This window comes from Pyxicephalus adspersus, chromosome 7 (genome assembly GCF_032062135.1).
Source record: "Pyxicephalus adspersus chromosome 7, UCB_Pads_2.0, whole genome shotgun sequence".
Classification (NCBI taxonomy): Eukaryota; Metazoa; Chordata; class Amphibia; order Anura; family Pyxicephalidae; genus Pyxicephalus; species Pyxicephalus adspersus.
This window is the reverse complement of record NC_092864.1, coordinates 47,402,240-47,423,538: the sequence shown is the minus strand read 5'-3', so window position 1 is coordinate 47,423,538 and position 21,299 is coordinate 47,402,240. Positions and strand designations below refer to the sequence as shown.

The following is a 21,299-nucleotide window of genomic DNA, read 5'->3' as shown; positions in this document are numbered from 1 at the left end:
ACAACTATGACAATGTGCCCACAACCCTAAAATCACAGTACACAACCAGTAATTCAGGAGCCAGATGGTTTTCAGAAGACTTTACACTATTACTCATTCATTACTTACTTAAAGTGTGACATAACATTGTACAAGCTGTAGCCATTATGCATGGTTAGGTCAGATGCAAAAACATTTTGTTGATCACTGTCAGAATATTCTGTAGGTGATTACCCATTAGAACGATCAGTGGCAGATTGATGAGCAAAGTCAGGGGACTGCTATACACATTTTCGTCCAAAATAAATGCAACCGCTCATCTCGGTTGAGAATCCTCTGGCATGTGTACTTAGCCTTAGGCAAAGTCTTCCTAGTCTGTTTACATAGCAATTAGAAGTCTATCTCCTACTCTTCTACATTAAAGAATAACAGATGTGAGTGCCACAAACTTATGGTCAGCACTTCATTCAGGGTAGTGTAAAACTAAGCCCAAATAACCATTTCATATACTGGTAAAAATGATTATGTTTCTAGATGTTATAATGGTGTAGAATTCTGTTTGTGCAGACAGGAAATTGTGACTAATAATCAATAAAGAGGAACTAAACTATACTAAAGTCCCCCGAAAACAAGAAAATGCACTTACCTTTAGTCCCACAGGACAGTCGGTTCGGAGTTGTTTCCATCGGGTCCTGCGTCATCCCTGAATCCGTCTTCGCTCTGGGCGCCACCATTTTCGCCCCTTCTTCATGCTTCTTTTTCCTATGTCACCCAATCCAGGCCCGAGATGAGGTGACATATGCATGAGATCAGCAATTTTTTCCCTTTTCACGAAAAGGCTCCTTTTGCGCATGCCCAAGCACCCAAGAGCCTCCTGGGATGGGTGATGTAGGTATCCCGGGAGGCTTTGCGCTGCCATTTGTTCTCGATCGCCTAGGCGATTGAGAATTAGGGGGCGGTGCTGCACCCTTTTGTTTAATAACATATAAAAAACAAAACAAAAAAACAAACAGAATTTTTACCTTACATAAAAGGGTTGTCGACCCTTTTACGTAAAGTGAAAATTGTGAGTTTAGGTATGCTTTAGGCGCGTCTTGCTTCACCACAATAAGTTTGTTTCTGAAACTGATTTTTTACAGAATTTACTTCCTGAACATTGTAGTTTTTTTCAAGGGCTCTTCCTCGTGACTGGTCGAGTTTTCCTCAGATGTGTGGATTTTCTCTACATAATATAAAATATATAAAATTATAGCAGATTAACTGGTTTTCTCTCCAATCAGTGTGCATGCAGTGAGGTTCCTTCAGAGAACAAGGACTGATTTGACATTGTGCAAAGTACAATTTCAAATTATATAAATATATTAATTATTATGTTACCTGAAGTTAAACCTGCACATCAAAGTACTTTATTTATAGTGGGCATTCAGCTGTAAAATACTGTGATTTAGGACTGTCCAGCTAAAATGAACAACCATTATAGACAACCCAGGATATTTTAGTCCACAGCATATGTAGACAAGTTCTATGCACTGTTCAACCCTCCTATTGTTTAAAACAACTTATAATGTTGTGTCTTTATTTTATATGTGTGACACATAGTGGACAGTTTGCAGGTCCTTATTAAGTGGAAAAGAAAAAGGTCAGAAAACGGGCAACATATAACTGTCCAATAATGAAGACGAAAACAAAAAGGTGACAAGGAAGATGCTTATTCAGAATCATTGTAATGATTTTTTTTTTTACCAGAAACTTTATGTGTGGCTTGTTTAGCTGTATAATGTAAAAATGAGTGCATGAATCACGAGACTGTACTGAAGTACAAATCCCTTAACCAATAAAAAAAAAACATTTTCAACAGTGAATTGGTCTGGGGAATTACTTTAACATAACAATAGCCAATATCAAAAGAGACGCAAATGATGTAGACAGAAAATAAATAAATACAATACCTGTAACATCCAAAGTATTTGGAGAAGTAACATAGTATCTATGAACTGTTTCCAGTAGTTGGGCACCATGTCCCTCACCCTGGAATGGAGGCAAAACCAGCATCTGGCTGCAAAAGTGAACAAAAAACATGTTTGTTTGTTTTTTTAATGTTGGGAACACATAAATACCCCAAATATTATACAGTGTGCCAGGATACTATGTACTGTACTTAGACCATGATTTAAGATAATTGCAAACTCAAGCAGCAGCATTTATTTAAAAGAAACAAAGGCATATTTGTGTGTGTGTGTGTATATATATCTCAAGCATATAAAAAGATTACATTGGGGCATGGGGGAACCCTTGAAATAACTTTCAGGGAACCCCTTCTATAATTACTATATCTACAGCTGCCATACAAGTTTTTGATCGCCGATCAGTTATGTGATAGATGATATATCTTGTGTATTTCAACAAAATAGTCTTTAATACTTTAGCTTTCATTAACGTCAAACAACTGTGAGTTTGGGGAGCTCTAACAGAGCCCCAGATAACAGTAAAAACCCAGCAGGGGTTGAAATAATTCCCTATGCTATCCAGAGCTTAAAAATAAGTTTTAATGAAAGTTTAAAAAACTGTAAAAGTAAAAAAAAAAATCTTCTCTGTAATTATATATATATATACACACACACACACACACATTATATATATATGTTTTAAACCTTAGTTGTTTAATGCATCTTTCTGCATCCATTTGGATTTGCACAATAAGACAATTGTGGGTTTGCATTAACAAAATCAGCCCCGTTTTAACTAAACAGTCAATCTTTACCCTTTTCCCCCACTTGTACTCCAAAAGAGGAAAAAAAAAACTAAACACAATTATAGTTAAGATTGGGAACGTGAAAAAAAAAAAAAAGAAAAAGAAAGAAGAGGCACGTGCATCGCTGGCAATTACCTTACACGTGGCCTGGTTTTGTCTGGGTACACATAGTAATTATAGACTGTCATGTAGCCTACAGTCGCAAAGAGTGTAGTCCCGTCCTTATTGTACTTCTCAAATCTGCAGATAAAACAGAAAGCCAAGCAGGTCAATTACAGGCAAGCTCCCATGCAGGGTCCATTTTCCTTTTCCATTCTCTCAGAGAGTTTCCAGTGTCAGCAAGCTACGCTGCAAGGGCCCAATGGGTACACCTGCTTTATTCTGAAATGTACAATTCACTTAATTGGTGAGCTCAACTTGGATAAATCAGCCCTCTTTGCATCACTTCAGTGCACTTGCCTATTGTGTACTTGAATGGGTGGCTAGTAAAATGGAACACAGGCAAAGCTCATTTTACTCTTAAAGCCCACATTCAGAGCTCCCACAGACAACAGAGTTTAATTCAGCACTATTCTGGAGGCCTCCACTAACACAATGAAGAGAAACTGTGAGACTTGTAAACAATAGTTTATCATGCCTGGGAAAAAATATCATTATACTGTTGCTGCATAATTGGTGTCTGCCAATTAAACTTCCAAGATTCGTTAAAGGAGGAGAGTCTAATGTTGATTTGGAAAGGCACTTACACCAGAAAGTAGTCCCATCGTTCGTCATCCACATCAATGTAGCTGGCCATTTCAATGAACCACATCAAGAACGTCTGGAGCCTTTCATGGTACTCTCTGAATCCTGGACAGGTCATATCAGCCTAAAGCAACACACAAAGTCAGGGTCAGATATCACAAATGCCATAAGTGCAACTTTGGAACCACACACATATTCAATTAAAAATATTTGTACTAATGTACCTACATGAAAAATAGTATCAGAAGCTGGTGGTTTCTACAACTTCTACAATGAAAACAAGACAATTCTTTCCATGACATTAATGGTACCTGTGTCCACCCAGTTTCCAGGACTCTCAAAGATCAGTCTAAATCAATTTTTAGGACATTTTGCATTTAGTAATATAACAATCTGCGCAAACAATGTAGTAGCCCAGCAAAACCATTAATTTTTATCTGGTACTGTAGCCCAGACTTTCTCAACATTCTTGGCATTGGGGGAACCCTTGAAATAACTTTCAGGTCTTCAGGGAACTCCTTCCATAATTACTATATCCACAGCTGCACAGTGCAGTGACATTTACATAACACAGACTTGTTCTAGAATGTGACAAAATTCAACCACAAACCATAAACAGAATTTCATAAAATTACAGTTGCTGTTGCTCTTGAAATGCAGACTTATCATACCCAAAATACAACTTGGAAGTCATCTGCCATGACAGAAATATAACATCTGCTAATAAAGGCATATTTATAAAGGTGTGTGTTCTAGGGATGCAACTTTCTAGATTAGAAATGTCCCAACACTACACTGGTTGTATGTGCATGGTCCAGGTCACTCACTCAATAAGTCCTGGAGCAAAGATAAGAATGACAGCCCCAGGGCTCTAATCAGTAAAACAGTAGAAAAAACAGTTGCCAGATTTCTATTTGGACAGGTTCTTTTTGAAGGGATTTACAGCTTAAAATGTTCTTCCAATAACATTTCTGTGTAATTACCAATTCTACCTACCTTTTTTGTTTTTATTTGAGCACCAAAGTGGAAGGAATTACTAACCCCATCCCCCCCTCCATTGCTGTAAACTTTATTATTGTACTGAATCCCTAAATCTTTGAGGAGATACACTAGAACTTTATAGTCATGATGCACTACCACATTTCTCCCCCAGGTGAAATCTACAACTGCAGGTACTGGTCTCCACAAGACAAGGGGATATGGATTACACAGAGTGGCCACAAGTAGACATAAGCTTTCCGAGATAACTGGAACCCCTTAGATTGAATTCATATGTGGTATAGAATTCTGTAAAGCCAGCGATAATAAAGCACTGTCTTCTATGAAACATTCATCAAGAGATGGAAAAAGTGCAGATAATCTAATAAACTGACATGGTCATCAGCTGTAATTTTGCAGACTTGGCTGTGAGAGGAATGGAATTTCTAGGTCAGTGCACAAAGGTAAAATTGACTTACTTTATATATCTGGTATGTTATTTCTTCCCCAGCTTCTTCATTAAAAATGTTATAGCTGTGAATTATGGAGCCAAAGGGTTTAAAGTTAACCTCCTTTTCCAATAATGACATGAAGTCATCTTTACCACAGCAAAATCCTGGAGGGATGATTTCCCGGATTTTGGTTTCAACATCATCAGCCTAGGAGAAAAAAGTTAACAATATTTTAGTAACAATAAATAAGTCACCATGCAATGATTTTAAAGCCCAATGTAATTTTTGATTTTAAAGCTAACCTTTAACATAATGAAGGGACTTGTATGTAAACCCTGAAAATGAATTATCTTCTACTGTCATTAGACGAGTAAATAGATAAAAAGGAGAATTAAAAAAAAAACAGCATGTGCAGCCACTACATGGAAGGACTGGTAAGCTGAAAATACAGATTGAGTTTCTACATTCCTTAAATTGACCAGAGGAAAGAGTGATTAGACCGTGATGAGATCTTAATCGCCTGCAACACTCACTGGATCCCCAAACAACTACAGCGACCACTGGAGACCATTTACATCCTGCCTTCTCTTTACATTCATGTTTTCTCTACAAAAATACTAAATATGTTTGCATGTTATTTATAACACATAAATCTGTGAACCCCATGTGGCCAAAAACAGAAATCAAGCCATGGTGCACATATCCCCCATTTCCAAGCTTGAGAACGTCTTATAATGCCCACAAGTTTAATACTATTGTAATAAGGTATACTGTATTCTGTTCATTTGATTGGAAATTTGCATTGCCACCTATATATATTTTATCTATATATTCTTGCAAAACTGCAGCAAGCTTGTAACTTTTTGATTTTATCAAGTATAGTTTTTTTATTTCATCCCAAGTATAAAAACTGTTGTATTCATCTTACACAAAATTTGATCACCATTTTATTCTCTAAAAAACTTCACGCTATTAAATGTAAGGAAGAGAAGCTGACGTGGATTCTACAATAAACTCATTAGCCACTCATTAGCCACTGCCAACAGGCTTAGAAAATATTAAAAAGTACCCCAATTACCCTAAATTGCTGATCAGCAAACTTCCTTTACTTGAATAGAGAATTGATAAGCACTTTTTCCACTTCTTTTTCAAACAAACGTGACCATAGACTTACATTGCGACTGCTGATCACTGTGTGGTAACAATGGAAAACACAGATTTTATTCCCCGATTCCTGAGGGGCAGTATTCAAAACTTTTCTAAAAATAAAATTCAACTAAAAATGTTAAATGTCTCAATAAGGGAACAGAAAAATGTACCAATGCTAAGAAGCTATTAGTAAAAAAGTATTTACATTAGCGTCATATGTCTGATATTATACAATATTCCCTTGATGGCTGTGATCCCCTAAAGAGACAGTAAGTATATCTGTGAAACGCGTTAGAATACATTTATGGAGCCTCACTATAATTTGCAAGTTACTAAAGGACTGTTTTATGTTATTCAACCATACTTTTTTCGAAGTGTACATCTGGAATGGATTCCTTCAGAGTTATTTGCTTGCAAATGGTTTGAAACCTACACTAGATCCATTGCAGGTTTGCTGGATCACCCAGCTTCACTGATTAAAGTGTAGCCTCTTCAACCTTGAAGAGCTTTATTAAATCAAGCCCCACGTCTTTGAAGAAGACGTAGAGGTTAAAGTATATAAGGCCTGATTTATTAAAGCTGTCCAAGGCTGGCGAGGATACACTTTCATCAGTGAAGCTGGGTGTTCCAGCAAACCTGGAATGGATTCCTTCAAAGTCATTTGCTAGCAAATGTTTTGAAACCTGCAACAGATCGATTCCAGGTTTGCTTGATCAATCAGCTTCACTGATGAAAGTGTATCCTTTCCAACCTTGGAGAGCCTAATCTTAATAAATCAAGCCCTATGTTTTTGAAGAAGACATGCAGATTAAAGTATATAAAGCCCTAAATTCAAAGTTAAATATAGTAAGCTACCATATGAAAAAGTCTAATCACTTGGCAGTTGGCAAAATATACATCTGTCCTTAGGTGGTCAATTCTATAAGGCAAAATGTGGCAATGGATGAATCTGGTTCGCTATCTTTGCCTTGGCATAGAGTTGTCTAGGGGCCATAGAAAATGAAACACAGGTTCAGCACAATGCCACCTTTACTTTCAATAAAACCTGTATCTTGCAACAAATATCTCCTTAACATTACATATTCAGGGAATTTATTTCTATAGTGATAAAAACTCAAGATAAATTTATTTTAACCTATATTAAAAAAGTGAGATTTAAAAAGATGTGTAGTGCAGATATGGTCTCACCCTCATCACGAAAGGACAGGTGCAATTCTGCTTTGGTGACAAAAGGAAACGTGAAAGTACATAACAGAGCAAGGATTAACAGGGCCAAGGGGGTAACATTAAATAAAGAACTACCAAAGAGGTTGTCTCTGAGAGATTTAAATAAAAAAAAAATAAAAAAAATCAACAAAAATGTGTTTAAGAAAACTGGAGTGTAAGTCAAGATCCTCAATTTGGGATTACAAGGCATTACATGTTCTGAACAGGGCTGATTTTATGAAGATTTCCAACAATAAAAGAGGAAATCCTCTCAGACAAACCGTAATCAGAGATTATACGTAAGCTTGTTAAACAAGCGCTGTCTCCCTGTAGACTGTCAGCTGAGCAGACTCCATGTTCTTTTTCAAATCCCCCTAAGACCACTTGAATGAATACATTTACTACTTATGAATGTTTGATGAACTTACACAATAACATATTACAGCTTCTCACCAGGCAATAAAACTTAATGAATTGGTCTCAACTTAACAAAAAACGTGCCCCCTCAGTGCAGTCCCTAAAAGCCTAGCAGTGCCTGGGACAAAATGAGCTTGCACTCCTATTCATGGACTTTCTGTTCTCACTGCGTAGGGGAGGGTGCCTTAACAATAAAGGCAGGTTTTTACTCAATGGAGTCTACAGCGCGTTCATCTGAAATGTTTGTATTGTATCTATTTCCACAAGGGCGGACACAAGAACACTCTGTGTTCACTTACTAACGGACCCTTTTCACACCGTTTACATGCATGATGAGTATTAGTTGAAAACCCACACTCTTGCTGCTTCCCATTCACACAGGGAAATTAAGATGCTTAGTATAAAATACACCACAAAAGGCTAATGCAACATGCCACTAATTCCTGTCCTTTCAACTATTATCCCTCCTAGTTAAAGCAATGCACCTGCAGTTGAATAGCACTTACATCGGCATTCACTTACCCCTGTAAGTTAATGACTGAGAAAGGACTGACACACTTTATGGTAACTCTGTCCATTTTCCTATTACAGAACAAGGAACAATGACAGACTCACCGATGACCCTGTACTTTATATCTCTATGAACATTTCAAAGACCATTAAGTTTTGCTTTCTTTACTTTTTTAACCTACAGGATGCAGGGATAAGATATCATATAAGCTACTTGTGTCATTGCCAGTTTTCACTAGAACAATAACAGTTTAACAAATATTTTGCAGCTTTATTGTGCCAGATGGGTTGAAAGGTTGATAAAAGGTTTCCTAATGCATTCTGCTTATTTTATTTCCTAACAGTGAAGGTATTACAGACTTCTAGATATTTTTTTTTTTTGCTATATCATAATTATTTAGAGGACACACTAGTTTGTAGCCCAGCAGCCAAACAGCCCAGTCTTGCAACCAGCAAGCAACTTTAAGGGGATAAGAAATATATTTTCCCATTTACAACTCAAAACAGAGAATTGGGGTAATGGATAAGTTGCAAAGAGCATAGGACCCGTAAATGAAGTGAAGTAAATGTAAACAGCAATTTTTCTTTTTCGTTTTGAAAAAAGGGATGGCAGTATTAAACCCTCCAACACATGTTTATTGCTGTCTTTGTCCCCACATGAGAGATTCCACCCATTTTGGTCTTGGTGTAACCAAAGAAAAGTCAAACAGCTGTCACCAGAATAATCACTGAAGGTCAATCTTCTGATAAGGGAAAATTTTCCCCTCTAGTAAGAGTTGTATAAAATGGTAACTCCCACATTTTGGGAAAATTTGCTAACATCCAAGCTCTGATCAGTATTACATTCAGAGGACCTGATACATTACCATCAATCTCAATATCTATAGGTTGCATGGTGCTGTCCAGTGTTCTCCCCAGCCCCTTTTAGTCGGGTGCACAAGTCGGCACTTTTCTGTAACAAACGTGCTGTTTTGGGGTCCTTACGTCACAATATAGGGTCACAATACCCACCTACAGTTTCTTCCCACCCAGATAAAATAAAATGCTGGGGGAAAATACTGCTTACAGGTCTTCTTCCCAGCCCCAGCCTGGGAATGAACAGTAAAAGTGTAAGCTGTCTCCTCCTCACATTCATTCTGTTTTTTTGCAAGAGGCCAATACAAGTCAAATAAAGCTACTTGTATTTAAACACAAACCAAATAAAATTATGTAATAATTCTTCTTATTGGCTGTTCCTTAGATCATAGTTTGTAGTTCTCACTTTGGTTCTTGAATGCAGAACTGTGTAGATCCTAATCATTAGAACATCATTGGAACATTTTAGACTCACAACAAACTTGGACTTTGATCTATGTACAAATCTTGTTACATTTGGTTCTCACGTTTTTCTTTTTCCTTTTCTTTATTCCAATTTGCCAGTTACATTCAATGTCAGTCAATTATTCTCTCAATAAAATAAAAATATTGCTATAAAAAGTTATGGATTATTACATAAAGCGGTTTATTTATTTGTCATCTGTTACTATAGCAGGCTTTTGAAAATGCAGTTTTTTCCTTTCCTGGTATGCTGACCCCTTGGGCAATAATTTTACAGCCAATTCACATGATTGAATAGTGATATGTGTTTAACATGTGTCAACGCATGCCTTCGAGTTCAATCGATGGCACCTCAATTCACCATACAGTAGTGAGCAACAAACCTGCATTGAAGCAAATGACAATGCACTGTTAGTGTGCAAATCCAGTTTCAGAGTCACAAACATGGAACAAGTATTTGAGAAAAAAAAAACAATAGACTTATCCGCATAAATATTGTTCCAGATCTGTGACTTGAAGCCCTAAATACTCCTCCCATGACAGGTTTTCTCTAACACTACACTGTAACATTTACTTGAATGTTGCTCATTAAAAATGTGCTATACTTTCCCTTTAACACACAAACTGAAAGAACTTTACTTACACTTTTGGTAATGAATAGGCATATGTATAAATAAGCGTCTCTGTGCTAAACATGTTTTTCATTTAGTATAAAAGAAAACATTAAGTTTGAATAGCAAATACAGTATAAGTGAACTAAAGCAAACAAAATATTACATTAGATTATAAAGAAAATAATCATAAAGGTCAAATCAGCTATTACCAACTTTTTATTTATTATTATATCACCTCAGGTCCGATACTAACATGTACATAGGGTAGGGACGTAATTACTTCTAGGGTCTAGGCTTTAAAGTTATGCCCATTATTGTTTCACACAGTAATCTAGGAATAATCTGACTTGTCCATGTATCTCATGGTAAATGGTGAAGCTTCAGGGTGCTGGGTCCAATGCTGTCCACAGACAGTATCTTTATGATTTTCCCTATTCAGTGTACTCCTCAGCCGGGTACACTACCTAGCACTTTTCAGTAACCATACAGCTGATTTTGGGTGGTTACTGAAAAGTTGGGCCACAATACAGGGGCACAGGACAGTTAAAGTATAATACAAAGATGATGGAAAAAAATGGGAGAAACTAAGAGGGTGGGCGTTAGACAGTTGGGACAAAGTATAGGAGGGCGGTAGAAAGCTGACGGAATTACTGGATTCTCATTAACAACAACAACAACAACAACAACAACAACAACACTAAATATGCCACGTGTTACCCTGCCCAATTTTTGACCGTCCACCCACAGCTTCTTCCCATCCAGCTTAAAAAAAAAATACAGGGAGAACACTGCTAATATTGTGTGGGTTTTCAACCACAATGCAAAAAGATTTGAATGATTATATCGTATCGATGAATATCGTACGGCTAGTTTGAAAAGCAGTATTCTCCCTAGCCACTTTTAGCCTGACGCACCACTTTTCAGTAACAACCCAGCTTAAAAAAAATGTCTGGGTTGAACACTGATAAGGCTATCAAATCACAGAGACCCACAGAAGAACCAAGAAAAAGAATTTAAATAGAGCAGCAACAAGTAAAACGCTTGCTTAGTGTCCATCCTGCCTCTTAGCACCAACGTTGCCCATTATAGTCACGGACTCAAAGGAAAAAACACTGCTACAGTAAATCACAGTCAAAAAACCACATTAAAGCAAAACTAAAGTTCCACTTTTAAATCACGTTAAAAATGCATGATCAGGGAGGACAATTGTTGCAGAAAGGGACCGGAGATGTCCCTTCTCCAGTAATCCATCCTACCTGCCTGATTGCTCCAAAAAAGCAGAGTTGCAAATTCTTGTCTCAGCTTTGATTCCCAGGATACCCGGCATGCACAGAGCAAGCAAGAGTTACTAGCCCTGGCCATTCAAGATGCATGCAGAGCTCAGCTTTGGTTGCCAGGATAACCATCATATCCAACTTTCCCTGTGTTTGCTGGGAGTGTGCCTGTGCAGAAGTTACATCGTCCCAGCCAAGATTGTATTCAGTAAAAAAAAATGGCAGCACCCTGCAGGAGAATGGGAACAGTTTAGTTCCACGTTAATAAAGATCTTACTATTAAATGTGATTTGATATTTGAATAATTTTTCATAGGAGCTAGATGTGTGATAAAAAAATGTACACAATTCTCCTTCTTCTAAAACAGACTGAGGGTGGACTTATCCACTTCTGCTGGCTCCATACTCGCTGTGCCCTTGTGTAAACCGTGACAAACTGGTAATTCCTGTATCAAGTTCAGGACCTTAGGGTTAGGTTACAATGGGAGAAGGATAAAAATACATGTGTGTGTGTGTAAAAACTCCTGCGAAAAAGGATTTTTCAATTAGGCATGAGAATGAGATGATGGATGCAGAAAACAAGTGCAGTGAAACAGACGCTGAGGAGACAGACAACAGGGCAAAGATCACATCACTTAATATCAGCAATTAATACTCATGTTACTACTTTATTTGAAGGAAGTAAAAATAATGCCACGCAGTGAAAAATGTGAAATGCCACGTGAATGAAAATAAAGATACAATTTAAACATAAGCCATTTTGTAATCCAGGGTTAGTATACCTGCCTATTTCAATCTGCTATAGGTCTGAGCCTGTGGTGGGAGAGTGGGCAAGTTCTGGCATCATGACGTCACACTGGGGGAAGTAACACACGGCTGCCCGCCCATGCGCAGTTCGGAGTCCGTAAATTTAGTGGTCCTTAGGTCCAAAAAAGGTTGGTTAGCACAAATCTAGAATACAATGCTTAACGCCCTTCAGATTCTACTTTACCATATACTGCTTGAATTGCACTGACTGGGTGTGTGCCACTCTTCCAAGACCAGTCTTTAGCTTTTCACTATTTAAAAATGCCTGTCATGCAGACTTTGGAGAAGAAAAAAAAAAAAAACCACACACACTTTGTGAAATAGCAACAAACTACAGAGCTTCAAAAAGCATTACAGGTCTACAGCTTAGAGGGGCTTTGTTACTTCTTCCTGTTCCCAATCTTCTTTATAATGTACACAAAGCTGCAAACTCGCAGTTCAGTCTACAATTCTGGCATAGCTGGCTGCACGGAATACATGAACTCCCATACCCATGCATTGGGGTTACGTCTTTCAGGCTCGCCCAGTCAAGATGGCTGAAGTCAAAATCTGGAAAAGGCCTGGGAAAAGATGCTGGCGACCGACTGAGGACTATTTAGTTAAATAGCAGTAAACAGACATGTAGATGAATTATAGCCTGTCCCCTCTGCAATAATGGGCCTTCCTGCTTTCATATTTTTTTTACTTTTAAATTTATTTCCGCTTTGATTAAAACATTTTTTTCCATTAAACTTTATTGTGATTATGAGAGGCCTAAAAAGCTTCCTACATCTCCCATGTAGTAGGCACAGTGAAGGTTACAGGTTCTCTTTAAGGAGACATCAGGGGTCCATTAGATCTCTAATGTTATGACTGTCAGCAATAAACACTGAACTAGGAGATAGGTAGGTACAGCACCTTCCATGGCCCATACATGTGATCAGATGACTTCACAACCACTCAAATCACATGTAGCAAGAGGTTTGAGTCATGAAGATACAAAAACATTTTATTGTGACGGGTAAATATATTATAAATCAATGTTATTTACATAATATACATTTATGTCAAATTCTGAAAAACCAGTAAAGGTCCTTACCTGCACACTATCAAATTTGTCATCAACTTTAGTGCTATATTGCACACGGAACATGGTGGAGAGGTTCCCTGCGCTGTAGTACAGTAATATCTGCAAACCTTTGTATCCAAAAGCCACTTCACTAGTAGGACAAAAGAAAAAAAGTTAGCAAATGTATACAGTGAAAGCTGAACCTTCCTTTTTGCACTGTTGTGGACAGCCCTCTCCTGTGCCCCCACTTTCAGCTATTTACTTTCAGTCTTGTTTTTAAGTCTCAGCTTCATGTACAGGGATTATCTAGGGTGATGTGCATGCAAATAAAGTGTGCCCAGTAATACAGTGATACAATGTCTGAGAAGCAGTGCCGAGATCCCCTGTTCCTGTTTACTATTGTGCTGGTATAGTGTTTATTTCACATAGACTACTTAGTGGACTCACAAAGTAGTGCAGTAAATCATGGTACTCCAAAGATGTATCTCCTGAGCTACCCATGTACCTGAATGAGTACAGACATTAAACAAAGGAGCCATGTTTTTCGGTTTACTGTGCTTTCACCATAGATGATCAGACTTTAAAAGTTGGGGAAACACTGGGACTAGTTCAGTTCATTATGTACTATAATGCGCAGCATGGCTGCAGAATATGGAAACCATGTATGGCTCCAGAGCTCAGCTGAGTGCTTTCTTCTTTTCTGCCACAGCTGTAAAATGGTAAGAGCAGTACAGAGATAATTTCCTGTGGTCACCACAATGACAGGCTGGTCTCTGGTTACTGATCTCAGATACTTTGGACTCCTTTCTCCTGACACCCAAAGCTAAATATTTTTGTAGCCCATGTAATAACATCACAAGGGCTAAGAAGAGGAAATACACACTATGAGCTCAAGGTAAAACACCAAGAGACATTACATAGAGGAAAGGGGGGTGCTGAGCAGAAATTAGCTCTAAAGTAGAGCTACTGGCTATTTATTTACTTGATTTCCAGGTTGTGTTTAAAAAAAAACACTTGGATACAGTTATTTTAAAAAAACACAGGGTATGTGGGTCCAGGAGCCTTTTAAAGCTGGAACAAGACAGCTGGGACCCAGTGCCATGCCCAGGATATTAAAAGATCATCTACTGGGTTTCTGATCCTGCTCCGGAGTGCTTGATAACAGAATACCAGCTACATGCTAGGATCACCAATGTTATCAACTGATTTTTCTAACTGAAAGACTGAGCTTTTGTTTAGACCAACCATTCACAAGCAGAGTTTCACCAGAGTTTGCTTACTTGAACTGTTGCTGATTGAACTTTCAATTGATGGTACCTTTATAGCTCCAAGGTCAGTGCTACTTGTTAGAGACATTCACATGATAACAATGATCTTTTAAGCTGTGTGTAAATACGATATTATGACCAATACTGTACAGTGTGGGGTTGAAAAAGACTAGCCCAGTACAATATTGGCACGTGAGACTTTTTTTTGCACATCCCCTCCATACTGAAATCTGCTGCTAGGAAGAAGAGCTTAGCCCCTGCCCATAGACTACAAACATGGTCACTGCTGATAATCAAGGACTGCAATTAACATAATAGGAATTTATCTGTTTCTAACTTCAAGCCTAGTTGAGCTTTTAAAAGGAAAAAAAAAACATCTTTAAGGTTCAACTACAAGTATCAATTTTGTGTGGTCACTGGAAAAAGTGTTTTTTTTTTATTCCACTGAGAGAGATGGGTAAAATAGGAATTACAAAGACCATATTCATCTACAGGGCAAGATAAACACTTTTTAATTTCATTTGGCAGAGGGAAGGATCCGAGTCTCTGTCAGCTTTGTTTTTAGTTTTGCTGTCTATGTCCTAGATGGGAAGATTTTATAAAGCAGTATCAAAACTACAGAGGCAAAGACATAGCATTTTTTTTACTGTTTTAGTTTTTCATTGCTGTCTGTGCTTTTCTTCACAGAGGACCACAGATCCCTATTGCTTGTATGCTATGCACAATAGGAAGTGAAGAAAAACCTCCCTAATAGTCACAAAAAAAAAAAAATCTTACAAGTGACCGTATGTGCAAAAAGACACTTAAAATTCATTGTTTAAAACTTATAAATATGTTACTTACTCATCTCCAAATATCTGGTGACTGAACTCTGGATTAAAGGTTGTGCTATCATCATCAATATCTTCTGCAAACCGCACTATAATAAAATGAGAAAACATACATCTAATTTGGAAATTCAGAATAGTCACAATGCACTCTACAAGGAAATGAATGAAAAATGAAAGGCACTTGCAAGAATATACAGATTTTCTTTCTTTACCAAAAAAAATCTTTATAGCATTATTTGTAATTTTTATGTGCATATACTTTAGTGTTTTCCCCAGCTCCTTTTCACCGGGTGTACCACCTGGCAATTTTCAGTGACCACCTAGCTGTTTTTGGGTGGTTACTAAAAAGTTGAGTCACAATACAGGGGCTGCCACCCTCCTACCGGTATTATTTCTCCAGTTTAAAAAAAAGTTTTTGAGTTGTACACTGTACTTGTCCGGGTCAGTTGAAGAAGGTCTTACTTATGCTATGTTAATACTGACCATGAGATGAGATAGCACTGCAGTTCCATATGCTAGAGAACCGTTCCCTCCAGGGAGATGCTACATGCAGCTTCTCTCTGTAGCAGCTCCATTGGGAATAAAGGGGGACAGAAGTGAGCGGTCTTAGTATTGCTCAGTGTCATTAGCTGTCAGACCACTTGCTGTGGTGCGATTGACTGCAAAGATGCCAGCCATTGGGAGCCTTGCAGCATCAATCAATCCCATGGCAGGTCTTATCCTGCCAGTAAGGTAAATGACTCCTTGCATTATAAAGCCAGACTCAGAAAGACAGCCTTCAACAGGTCAACAAGGGCAACTCCCATATTTATATCCTTATAGGTCGGTTTTAGAACTGCTGAACATGGACCAACGAAATCCGGCAAACATTGGCGTCTTGCTTGGTGAAGTCACTTTGAACATTGTCAAGACTGCATTAAAAGCCAGCAAGAGAGACTGGATGCTGGATGTCAAGTAGGGTGAACACTGGAACATTCAAAGCTCACTTTCAGATATGAATGATTTAATGCGAACATATGCAGCAACACTGGCTATAGGCCCTTAAAATAATACTGCACAAACCACACTTTATTATAACAAGTTATTACTTAGCATTTCTTGGCAGACCTAAGGGAAAGCAGACTGAGAATTTATTAACCAGATATAGCACATTTGAAAACTATGGCTAAATGTTGTACTATAAACCAAACTTCACTGTGTCTGCTGCACACAAACTGAAGTTCATAAATTGTCAAATTAAAGGCAAACTCCATCTAAAACATATGATTCTGATCTGAATCGAACATGGAGAGGTCAGAGCTACTGTCAGGTTTTTACTGCTGCCCGTGTCCGTATCAGGGAGATTTTTTCCTCATATGCAAAATGGATATGACCTTAAACATTTGGATGATGATTTACATTAAAAAATACTCCGAGATCATAATTATTGCATTGATAAGAACAAGCTTCAGGTTAGCAGTGCTGCAATGCACTGCTGTCAACCGATAATCCACTGCCCTTAAAACTCCTAGTAGCCGGTAAAACTAATAGGAATCGTTTAATCGTAGGCATTTGAAGGTGGTGAAAATGTGTTGCAGTTAAGTTGCCCTGCTGTGGAACTGCTTCCATGACCCATGATGACCCAGAATCTATATGTGGCAAGATGGTTCCACAGACACACATGAATGCATGTCAATGCTTCCTCCTCATTGTTACAGTGGTTAAAATTGAGTGCCTGGGAGCGGTTAATTGCCCATCTGCATGTAGCCTTATAGTTTAAAAAAAATTCAAAAAATGTGATATATTAAAATGTTTATTGAATATCCAGCTGCTACTACAGCAAACTTTTGGAAATCAATTTAAAAATAATTTTAATAATGGGGTTAAGCACCACTATGCGGACCTATTAGTACCAGTGACTTAAAACGGAAGAAAACCTTCAAAATTAAAAAATTGCGACCAAGCAACCCCTTTAACTCCCCTAGCGTTCTAATTCGGTCATTTTTTGATGCAAAAAGTGATCTTTTTTTGCGTAGAAATTTTTGTTTATATTGTGGGCCTGTAATTCTTAGGATGAACTCCCGGGTATAATTATTATATTTATTTATTAGAATCATAAATTATAAAATAATACATAATTATAAATCATTATTATAAAAAATAATGAAATATTAGCCCAAAACAATGTAATTTATCTAAAAAAAAAATTTTATCAAAAATTTCCTTCTGAAATTTTCCAAACAAGGGTGCAATATTATTGATAAATAATAATATAAATTATATGCAGATTTTTGAAAAAAATTTTACTTCAATTCAGGAAGTGATTAAAAAGTCATTAAAAGGTTAGATCAAGGTCAGGGCTAATAGCGTGCAAAATGTAAATCAGGGCACTAGGCAATGATGCTTGGTGCACTACAATGTGTATTTATACTTTTATTATATGTTTTGATGTGTTTTTACTTAAAAAAAAAATTTTAACGCAGATTACATAGTAATCTGCTTTTAAATTTCCCGTCCCCAGAATCCATCACTCCACCGCATCACCCGGAAGATGTCACACATCTTGCCGGGTGATGCGGTGGGGATGTCCCCGCCCTACTTCATTCCCCTGCTCGCATCTCCCGGAGGCTGATCTCCGGGTGATGCGAGCAGGAGAGTGAGCAGCGGGGACATCATCCCCTACTCCCGGAGGGTGAGATCAGTCTCTGGGAGTAGGGGATGATGTCCCCGCTGCTCACTCTCCTGCTCACATCACCCGGAGATCAGCCGCCGGGTGATGCGAGCAGGGAGCAGGCAGTAGATCCAGGGGCTGCTGCCAGCGGGAAATCTACGCTGGCATCACCCTCTGGATTTACTATTGGTGATCGCATCTGCAGTTAGATGCGATGCACCAAGCAGAAATCCTGCATGGTGCATCGCATCTAACTGCAGATGCGTGCATCGGGGTGGTGGGGACCCGGGCGGTATTTAAAAGCAGATTACTCCGTAATCTGCTTTTAAATTTCCCGCCCGGCCACGCCCCCCGACGGAGAAGCGCCCCGCCATCACAGCGGGATCGTGAGATCGCCGCTGGAGCTCGGGGATAAGGTAAGAGGGACCCTCAAAAGTTCCCCCGAGTGTGACTCGGGATTACCGCTTTTTGCAATATTTTCCACCCCGAGTCACACTGGGGAATACCGCTAGGGGGGTTAATGCAGAAGGGACAAGTGATGTCCAATCTGCAAAAAAATAACCGTACCTATCCGACCACAATATTATAACTGCACTCACCTGTTCTTGCTCCTGCGCAGGTGCCCCAATCTTCATTTGATCCTCTTCCTGCAGTCAGGTCTTTGGCCATCTCGGTTGGCCAAGCCCGGTTGATGCCAATCCTGCCGATGCACTCGTAAGTTGATTCATTCCTAGAAGCTCCAGAGAAGTCCAGAATACCCAGCATATCCTAACATCCTACACTGCGCAGAATGTACAGCTCAATGTATTAACCCCCCTAGCGGTATTCTCTAGGTAGCTTTAACCAAAAAAAAAACCCACTTACCTTGCCTTGTTGTCGTCCCCCGTAGTCCTGCTCCTCCGATCCCCAGCCGTGCAATGCAGAGACGTTCTCTGGGGTTTCCCTGGTGACGTCAGTGCATGTGTCGATGTGTCGGTGCCAGCAGGCGGATCGGCGGGAAAATTCAAATAATTTTGTATTGGATTCAATACAAAACAGCTGTACTGAGTCCAATACAAAAAAAAAATTATATATATGCTACTGTACACTTACATTACATGTTTATTTTTTTTTAACAGATTTTTTTTTTTTAAAGTTTAAAAAATATTGGACATATTTCGGTGAGTTATGCCTACAAATTATAGCTAACAATGTAAAATACATTTCGATGCAAAAATAATGTAACAATTTTTGGATGGAGATTTGAACTGAATTAGAACGCTAGGGAGGTTAAGAAGATGGCAGGTAAGTATAATTTTATTGCAGGAGGGTGTGTGTTTTTTAAGAGTGGAATTAAAGTTTCACTTTAAAATGTTCCTGGTGTTCTTTGCACATATAAAAAGAACTCACCTAATTTTAATTTAATGGCTTCATTTGTGTCACACTTGTATTCAGCAAGCTTCTTCTCCATAAAACTTAGACCTAAAAAAAAAATATATAGATCACTGAGAAGCATATTTTTGTTTATGGGTAAAACATAAGCAGCAAGATTTATATTATTAATAGTGTAAAGTGTTTCTTATCACTGGCAATAACAGATGTATGGGTAGGTGTGCTCATCACATGCCTGGGATAATAAAGTACTCAACAGGGACAATACAGATTTCCATGGGAAAGAAAGGAGAGTGTACACAGGGATGCTTTGGTGAATGTTGCCTACAATATGGACTAGGTATTGGATGAATATTGGTTGTCCAATGGTGTATAGACACAATGCTGCAGATGACAATTTAGCAGCTTATTATTTTATGTTGTTGATTATTCATGTATAATTACAAGTGCAATCACAACAAGCAACTTTCCATGTTTCTGCTGCCCAAACGTAAACCTGTTCATCTGGAAGTATGTGCTGAGACTGGCAGCTCTATGTGAAGAATGTGTGTAAAAACAGCATGGCTTGCTGAGACTTCTAGTTCCATGGGAGGCATGGCTGGGGTGAGCAGAAAACACAGGCCGTGTCTCAGCTGCACAGACATGCTGGGATGGTTAGTTCCACAGGAAGTGGACAGTTTATAAGGTCTTTCTTTATTGGTTAGTATGCTGAGTTTGCTGTATTACAGAAGGTAAAGGCTTTGCCCGATGGCCAGGTCAAGCTGGGTCTTGTAGTACCAAATCAGCAGAGCTGAGCAGTCATTCACATTACCTGAAAGGGGATGCTGAACTGTATGTAGTACCACAGAAGGCATTACTGGGGGTGGGTGAAAAGAATGACACTGCATAAGGGCCCTGCCTCAGCCAACAGGGGCCCCAAGCCTGTTCTGCAAGTACCACAGGTTTCCCTCATCTGCTAGGGCATGCTGAGCCCAGTGGCAGCAGAGGAGGATAAAAAGAGCCCACAGGCTCCTCTCATCTGGCAGGGCATGCTGGGCCCAGTAGTACCACAGTTCCCATGCTCCTCTCATCTGGCAGGACATGCTGGGCCCAGTAGTACCACATCCCTCAGTGCTCTATGGCTCCTCTCATCTGGCAGGGCATGCTGGGCCTAGTAGTACCACAGTTCTCTGGCTCCTCTCATTTGGCAGGGCATGCTGTGCCCAGTAGTGCCACAGCTCTCTGGCTCCTCTCAGCTGACAGGCGGATTTGGCGGGAGAATGTGGAGGTGGTCGGGCGGTGCACAGAGTTGCTGACCAGCACCGCTCACCTCAGACACAGCGCGGCCCTCTCCCGTATGTTTGTTATAAGGACTACCATGTGCCCGTGTCACCCCCTCACTACCCGCACATAACCCCCTGTAACTTACCCGCCATGTCCGCTCATCAACTGCACTATCTGGCACAGCCAATCGGCGCGTTGCACCCAGCGTGACGTGTTTCCGCTTCCTCCGCGGTTTGTTTTCCCTGTACACAGCTCTGCCTGGCAGGGTGACAATGTAAACATAATGGCGCAATGTGCCCGGTACCGACAGCCCGATAGCGCCATGATAGACCGGGGCAGAGTATGCTGGGGCATTACCGCAAGACTGCTCCTCAGAGTCTGCAGGTGCACCATGACAATGTACAAATATTACCTGTATATTCACACAAGGCGAATTGTGCTGTTATCCCTCCCCCTTATCTGCCACCATTATAAGTGCCCTTATTCTAAATACCCCTCCTGCACTGAATCACACACAGATTCCTAGTTGGTCAGACTGACATTTTTGTAAAGCTCAAGGGGAAGTGAAAAAAAAATCAAATTTAAGCTCCTGTGCTCCTTCAAATCCCTCCACAGTTATTGTCCCACTTAGATTTCTGACGTGATATAAAAATACTCCCCCTGCCGCTCTC

The 21,299-nt window shown here is 39.2% G+C and overlaps 1 protein-coding gene across 1 annotated transcript in view; it reads right to left on the bottom strand.

Moving 5' to 3' along the window:
* HAT1 (histone acetyltransferase 1) overlaps window positions 1-20,856 on the bottom strand; it is a 34,737-nt gene extending 13,881 nt beyond the window's left edge. Inside the window, exons 1-8 of the mRNA XM_072418332.1 lie at window positions 20,774-20,856; window positions 19,384-19,455; window positions 15,358-15,433; window positions 13,277-13,397; window positions 4,933-5,112; window positions 3,478-3,599; window positions 2,867-2,971; window positions 1,929-2,035 (exon numbers count right to left, since the gene is read on the bottom strand). Of these exons, the coding sequence (XP_072274433.1) occupies window positions 1,929-2,035; window positions 2,867-2,971; window positions 3,478-3,599; window positions 4,933-5,112; window positions 13,277-13,397; window positions 15,358-15,433; window positions 19,384-19,455; window positions 20,774-20,780 (790 nt within the window). The 5' untranslated portion in view covers window positions 20,781-20,856. The remainder of the gene's footprint in view (window positions 1-1,928; window positions 2,036-2,866; window positions 2,972-3,477; window positions 3,600-4,932; window positions 5,113-13,276; window positions 13,398-15,357; window positions 15,434-19,383; window positions 19,456-20,773) is intronic.
* Between the last annotated feature and the right edge of the window lie 443 nt (window positions 20,857-21,299).